We start from the raw sequence: 7,380 nt of genomic DNA, 5'->3' as shown, positions 1-7,380 counted from the left end.
GCTGTTACCTGTTCCAGATTAAATATTTCTGATAGTCACAAGGTCAGAAAATGCACTTTATCAAGACACACATCAAGACATTTGTCCACTTCGGTGCTTCAAAAAGGGGACGAGGGTTGACTTCAGATGAGACAATGAATGAAGGACAAGCTTTTAAATGTTAAAGGTCGATATTTATTTCTCATCACAAATAAAAAGAACCATGCTTACTCATCACAGAAAGAAAAGAAAGAAAAGCGCTCAGTCCATATATCTTTGCCGACCTCGCTGTCGGGATGTGGGTTCTTTTTCTTTTTCCAGAATGTGAATAGTAGCACTCTATGAAGATTGAAATTCTTAAAAAAAAAGAAATGTCCAAGACACTGTCCATATAGCACAACACCCCACCCCCCACCCCTCCAGGCCCCAACTAGACATCCTCCCACGCCCGCCCCACAACCATGATCACAGCGTTAAGGGTGATTTATACTTAGTTGCGCACGGTGCCACACACCGAAAATAGCCGAAACTGCAAGCTCACAACGCGTTGCTCTGCGATGCGTTGTGCTTGTAGGTCTGCTATTTTCGGTGTGCGACACTGTGTGCAACCAAGTATAGATCAGGCTTAAGTTGAGTGTTTCAGTCTTCCCCAGCTCCTAGTCCTCAGAAGTCTTAATGACCTGGAACAGTGTGACGTTGTACAGAACCTGGTGTCCGTTGTTCCAGGTGTACAGGACCCTCTCCCTGGGGTTATAGTCCATCATAGAGATGTGGGAGTACTGGTTGTGGAAGGGGATGTCTGTGTACTCGTAGCTGGACGTGTTGGTGTAATAAGCAAAGTAGATCTTGGCGCCGGCCAAGTGGGAGTTGGTGACATACAGCGTGCCGCAGATCATGAAGGACTCTCCGGCGCTGCGCTTGGGGAAGCCTGTGTCCCAGGTCTGCAGCACCTCCAGGCTCTGGGGCTCCAGGCGGCTGATGACGATGTTCCCGGCGTTGGGGATGGTGGTGTAGACGGCCCAGAGGCCGTTCTCGTCCGCCATGAGGTCGATGTCGGAGGAGCCGCCCCAGGAGTACGGGAAGGTGTTGTTGTAGCCCGCCCCGCTCAGGCTGCGCTGCACCAGCACACTGCGGGAGCGGAAGTGGTACTTGATGATGATGTTGCTCTGGTACTTGTTGTAGTACAGCGAGCCGTTGTAGACCACGTGGCCGGTGCCGGCCCAAGGGTGCGGCAGCAGGTGCTGGACGAAGTTCTGGCCCTTCATGAAGTCGCTCATGGTGCGGTACTCCAGCACACGCCGGCCCTTGAAGTACCCATCCATGGACCACACCTGGACAGAAGAACAAGGGAAGTCAACCCCAGTGGAGCAAATGAGGAGTGGCAGAGAATCTGTTGCAGCAGGATATTTTTCTGCAACATCTGAGGATGTTTCATCATAACCTGCAGCATTGCCTGGAGCAAAGTGTGTGCCATGTGTACGTGTGGAGTGTGTCACCCATTCGTGTGTGTGTGTGTGTGCGTGCGTGCGTGCGTGCGTGCGAGCATTATTGATTTCTACTGTATGTGGGAGTGAAGATGTCTGCAGTCAACCAATGTGTGAGCTCTGTGCCCTTTACAGTCCCAACTTATAGAAAATCAATCCATTTAGCAGCTCTCTTTTTTCCCACTCAAGCACTCTCAATGACTGGAACGGATCATTGATACCCATGGCCCCAGTTTGGCTATGTATCCTCTCGACCATACCACTGAGACGCAGCTCAGCTTTTTAATTGATTCAATTAAACTGCAGTCAGCTTCAATATTTATTTTTCCCATACAATAAGTTTGTCTGGATTTAGAGCTTTCTTTCTTCTGTTGCTCTGTCCTCTCCCTGATCCCCCCTCTCCCCTCCTCTCTCCGCCTTCCCAGATACTGTAGAGCAAATACACTTGTGTTAGATTCCCACAGTGGGAAGGAGTGCCTGGGGAACGGAGTGGAGGAACCGGCGGTGGTGCATAACAGCAGTGGAATTATGGAGAAGGGCGATTATGGAGCATTAGGCATTGTTTCTCCTCTGCTTTTTGTGTGTGTGTGTGTGTGTGTGTGTGTGTGTGTGTGTGTGTGTGTGTGTGTGTGTGTGTGTGTGTGTGTTTTCACATTCAGGCCAAGTGTTTCTTTGCCCAGTCTGTTTCCTGTCAGACTCCCCAGAGCCAATGACATTTCTCCTTCCCAAATGTGATCACCATGATTGATATGGTGGTTGCTAATATCATATTGGTGATGTGTCTGGCTATTAATGTAACCAGTGATTGATACTGTATGAGGGCTGATGTGATCTGAGCGAGCAAGGTGATTAAATGCACGAGATCGGGGCATTTAATCAAAGGAATTGACCTTTGTTGTCGACGAAATCCATTTACTCTGTATGCTACACGGTGGAGGGGGGGAAAGGGCATCTCCATCTTTCCTCTCATCCCTATATCCCCCATACCGATGACCGACACTCCAGGCACCGTTTCTTCCAGCTACCTCCAGGCACCACCTACCCCCACCCCCTCGCTGTTTCCCTCCCGGCTGTTCCTCATGTTGAGCGAGACCCATGTCATCAGTGGAATCCATTACTGTACCATCTGAGCACAGAGTTTCTTGACATGCCGGCACTCTCGGTAATTACCCAGGTGATTTGGAAAACTTTTAGCCCCAAACAAACCCATTCATTTCGTCTCTGATGATGAAGCAATTAATCAGCCGGAGTAGCAGTGACAGGAGGGGACAGGGCAGAAGGGGAGGAATGCTTTCTGTCAATGACTCAGCTTTCTCGCCACATCTCTCTCTGTCTCCCTATCAATATCTCATTGCTCACGAGGAGCCCCACTCAGGCGCAACAGTCAATCAGTCGCGCAAATCTCACGACAGCCTGGTGGTGAGGGGATGATTTGGTGGTAAGATTGACAGAGTTTGGGTTATTTTTGTCATTGACTGCAGCTACATAACAGGGGTAATAATAGTTATGGGGATATAGGGGATATAGGGGATATAGGGGGAGACTCACTCTGTTGTCTGAGCTGGGAATCATGGTGTCAGTCATCCAGGAGCCGAACCTTGACCCTGATGCGCGCACCGTGATGGGATTGCTGACTCCAGTGAGCTTACCGCATCCTGGAGGACATGCAGATGAACATAGAAAAAAGTATGTACACTGTAAAATTAATGTACACTGTAAAATGTATGTAACTCTGAGAGTGGAACCAAATGGACCAGTAAGGATCCAATTGGTCGGAGCAATAGCACCACACGAGGGATCATTTGGGGGCAATGCCCCCCAGATTGGACTTTGTTAAAATACAGGCTAATACAGGCCTACAATTAGCGCAGTTGGATTTGTTTTGATGCCGTTCTGGGAGAGAGAGACATTTGTTTCCGTAATTTGACAAAACAAATAATGGCGCCGTTTTCAGGAAGTCAGGTCACAAGTGCCGCCTTATTGGTGAGTGAAATGAATAAATAAAACTTACTGTTCAGTAGGTCTATTGCATTTTTGTTGCTAATTACTTATGCTCTATTAAAATTCATCAGCCTACATGTAAATACTGTGTTACCAGGCTTTACACACAAAGCATGGTCTTTGTTCAACATTTACTGATGTAATCTAGTCTAGAGTCCATTTTCCGTATCAGGTAATTAGCCCACACATACACGCATCGTTTCCGTATCCGCTCTAGACCCATACCAGATCAGCAACCTGCAAAGCGACTTGATCCCAGTCTACTCACTCTCGCTGTGGATTTGTCTTTTCTTGCACCGTAGGTGGTGACAAGTTACATTAATTTGATGTGATCACTGTTTGTGTGTTTTCTGTATGGATGACAACTTTCTTTATGATTATGTGTTTAAGTTTGAAGTAAGCATAATACGTTTTTTTGCGCCTCAGCTTGTCTGCTAGTGTTTTGATTGATAGTTTAATTTGATTGTGTGTTTCTGTTTACTTATTGTTTGTTGTTGTCGGTGCATAAATAAGACATTGTTTTTCATTGCATCATTGTATTTATGGGCTACGTGAAATATGTACAAGAGAATTTGTAATGTAGGGTGTTTACAATATATATATATACATATACATATATAAATATATATATATATTCCCCCTGCTGATCATTGTCTGGCACCGACAGCACTGCCATTTGGTTAAATTAGTTAAATTAACAATTTTTACTACCCTGGATGTTGTTATGTGCCCCAGAGGACATATAAATGCATAATGGTGTACACGTACATGCACTGGCTGAAAATAAGATAGATCTGTTTGCGTTTATGGCTACACCATGCTTTTGCGTGAAGCCATTTCATTTTGTGGCAAAAGAAACAGAACATTTTTAATCACCACAAGGCTTTTCTGTTAAATCAGCAGATTATGCATGTAGGGTTTTTTGTCAAATCATCAATTTGACCCTGCACATTAGAAGAGATTATTTATTCAGTGACTCTGGGCCAATTGTGCTTAATTTATGCAGCTAATTCAAGCGCAAGCAGATTAGTCCTCGTTCAGGCAATATGTCATTTTTGGCGTTGTTTTGGAGGGAACATAAAAAGGTACCCTTTTGAGTCATTGATAATAAATTGAAATGTAAAATTCTTAACATGTGTACACGCGTGCGCACCTAGTTTCTGCATGCAGGAGTGGAGCCTGGTCTCAAGAAGCAGGACCCTCTGGCGGAGCTCCTCGTAGTCGTACGCCCCCATCTCCTCTTGGATGGCCATCAGCACCAGCGACAGGTTCCTCACCTCCTCCCGCAGACGCAAGATCATCTTGGCATCCGCCTTGTACTGCTCTAGCACTGGCAGCAAGGGGAGCAGCTGGGTCACCGTGTCCTTCAACTCCTGACATCCCCACCCCAAAGAAAGAAACATTTCATGAGGGGACAAATATAGATCAAACTCTGAGTGAGCAAAGAGCATAATGAGATAACGTTGAACACATTGATTTATTTTTATTTAACCTTTATTTAACCAGTAAAAAAACACATTGAGACCATAGTCTCTTTTACGAGTGTGCACTGGCCAAGAGAAGAGGCAAATATATGTTATTGAACGTTGACGACGATTGGCAATTTTGAGTATTTGGGCTCGCATTCCTGTATCCAATTCCCATCATCATAAAGCCTGATATATACTTTATCGTATGATGGTGTCCTGTGCCAGAAATAGCCGATCGACGAGCTCACAACGCATCGACGCGTTCTGCCGTGGGGCTCCAGTACGCAACAAAGTATTAATCAGGCTTTACCGTCTGTAGGTGTCGTTTGCATCTGCCCCAGCCTAATCTTTCTACAGTACTGATCATGTTCCTGGATGGACAGCAGCTGTGTCCTCCTCAGACAGCACTAGCAGTTGGAGACGCAGGCTGCCTGCTGTTGGAAGGTATATCAATAAAGCAGGCGTATCAATAAAGTCCGGCCACCACAGGAGGGGCTGTTTCCTCCTTGTTAAGGTTTATCGCGAATCCGGTGATGGAGCAGCTCTCAGCCTCGCAGCGCAGCATCGTAAATCTCATTTTCCCCTTTCAAGCCGCGAAAATTCACACTCGTTAATCTCCCGCGCTCTGCCATCGGCGACTTTGAGCTGCCGCACATTCATCAGCCATCCTACACCAGTCAAGTCCCGCATTTTAGACTTGTGGCCTTTTTTTTCTCTTTATTGGATTGCGGAGTCGCATTCAGGCGCCTGCCTGGAACAGATGTATATCGTTCTGCATATGTTAAGTCATCTCAGGCTTTATTGATGAATGGACTAATCTCATCAACATGTTCATTACCTCCTTTGCGATGGCTTTAATAAAATGCAGAGAGTGCAAAACACGGCCTCTCGTTCCCCATCCCTTAGCCGAGGCCAGGTCCCAGCGGTGAAGAACACTTAACATTTATCAAGGTATATTTTAATCAAACTATTTTATGCTCCATCTCATTTTTTGTGAGGGTGTGAGGAATGTGGAGAAAGGCCAAACAAGACAGCCCACTGAGAGGAAGACAAAAAGGCTCACAGATAATGGTGGCCGCACCTAGCTTGTACAGATACAGTAGCTTGGAGATAAAAGTGAATATATGTGCCTATTAACCAAAGATCTGGCTGCAGAATGTTAAATTTACAGTATATGGAGAGAGCTGGAGAAAAGAAGAGGGAGAGAGAGGGAAGGATGGCGAAAAACACCCCACTTGCCGTCTAGGGGTTTAATAATTCAGGTGCATGATGTGAATTTGTTCAAATTGCCTCTGTGCAATGACTCAATTACACAGAGATAGTTGGAAAATTGATTGCGTATGTTTATGTGGTACACTATGGAGAGCCATACAAGGTTTTATGGCCTGTGAAGAAAGCAAGATTGCAGTACATTAAATCTGGCAAAGTTTGTTGTGCCCATGGAGTGCAGCAAAAACCTTGGACACATTTTGGTTGACTGTTGGTTGGTCAATATTATCTGGTAGTTGGCTCTCATCAACCAGTGTTAGCTAAAAAAAGGAAGGGGGTCGGGGAGAGAGAAACCCACAAGATAATTGTCTCCGCCAGGCCGAAAGGCATGGCGAGAGAGTATGTTTTACCGGGACCGTACCTATGTTCCCCAGGTTCTATGTTCCCCAGGTTCTATGTTCCCCGCTTTCCTAGGAGAGCGGGGAATATAGGACCTAACCTAAACCTAACCCTAACCATAACCTTAGTGGGGGAACATAGGTCCGGGGAAGACCCTCCGTCCGTCCGTCCGTCCGTCCGTGTGTGTGTGTGTGTGTGTGTCCTGTCCGTGTGTTAGCAGCTAATCTCTGGCACCGTTGGCCGGGTTGCTGCGAAACTGTGCGCACACACTCCCTGGATAACAATTCAGAACCTCTGCCTCAACTTTTTCACATGGGCCTGTTATAGCGCCACCTGGAGGCCGATTTGTGCAAAACCCTTTTTTTTTACATTACTCCTACAGAATTTATCCAAACGTCATGCAAATCGGTACACAGTATCTCTATAGTCATGTGATCAACACGGATCTGTCCGATTTCCCATATTCTATCCTCATTGGCTAAGGTTCACCAACAGGATTGGTCCGTTTTGAACAAAATGCCTCAAATCATGGACGCAGCTTGCGATTTCCGTGAAATTTCACAAACACATTCCCACTAGGCCAAGGAAGAAATGCCACCCTTTTTCACATTGGCCTGTTATAGCGCCACCAGCAGGTCTAATTTAGCAAAACACATTTTTGGAACAAAATGCCTCAAATCATGAATGCAGTGTCCGATTGCCGTGAACGACCTAAGAATAAATGGCACCCTTTTCACATTGGCCTATTATAGCGCCACCAGGAGGCCACAATAACGTACCTGACCTGGCGGAGACCTGTGCTCCGAGGAGCACTTTTTCTAGTTTAGTATTATTTTTTC

General features: G+C 46.1%; 1 protein-coding gene across 2 annotated transcripts in view; it reads right to left on the bottom strand.

Moving 5' to 3' along the window:
• Positions 1 to 456: 456 nt before the first annotated feature.
• olfm2a (olfactomedin 2a) overlaps positions 457 to 7,380 on the bottom strand; it is an 80,948-nt gene continuing 74,024 nt past the window's right edge. For both annotated transcript variants that reach the window (XM_080446599.1, XM_080446598.1), the window contains exons 4-6: positions 4,618 to 4,837; positions 3,012 to 3,118; positions 457 to 1,310 (exon numbers count right to left, since the gene is read on the bottom strand). In XM_080446599.1, coding sequence (XP_080302725.1) covers positions 636 to 1,310; positions 3,012 to 3,118; positions 4,618 to 4,837 — 1,002 coding nt within the window. In that variant the 3' untranslated portion in view covers positions 457 to 635. The remainder of the gene's footprint in view (positions 1,311 to 3,011; positions 3,119 to 4,617; positions 4,838 to 7,380) is intronic.

This window comes from Gymnoscopelus braueri (genome assembly GCF_963280865.1).
Source record: "Gymnoscopelus braueri genome assembly, chromosome: 13".
NCBI lineage: Eukaryota > Metazoa > Chordata > Actinopteri > Myctophiformes > Myctophidae > Gymnoscopelus > Gymnoscopelus braueri.
Note: the sequence above shows the minus strand (reverse complement) of the source record. Positions and strands in the feature narration are given on the sequence as shown.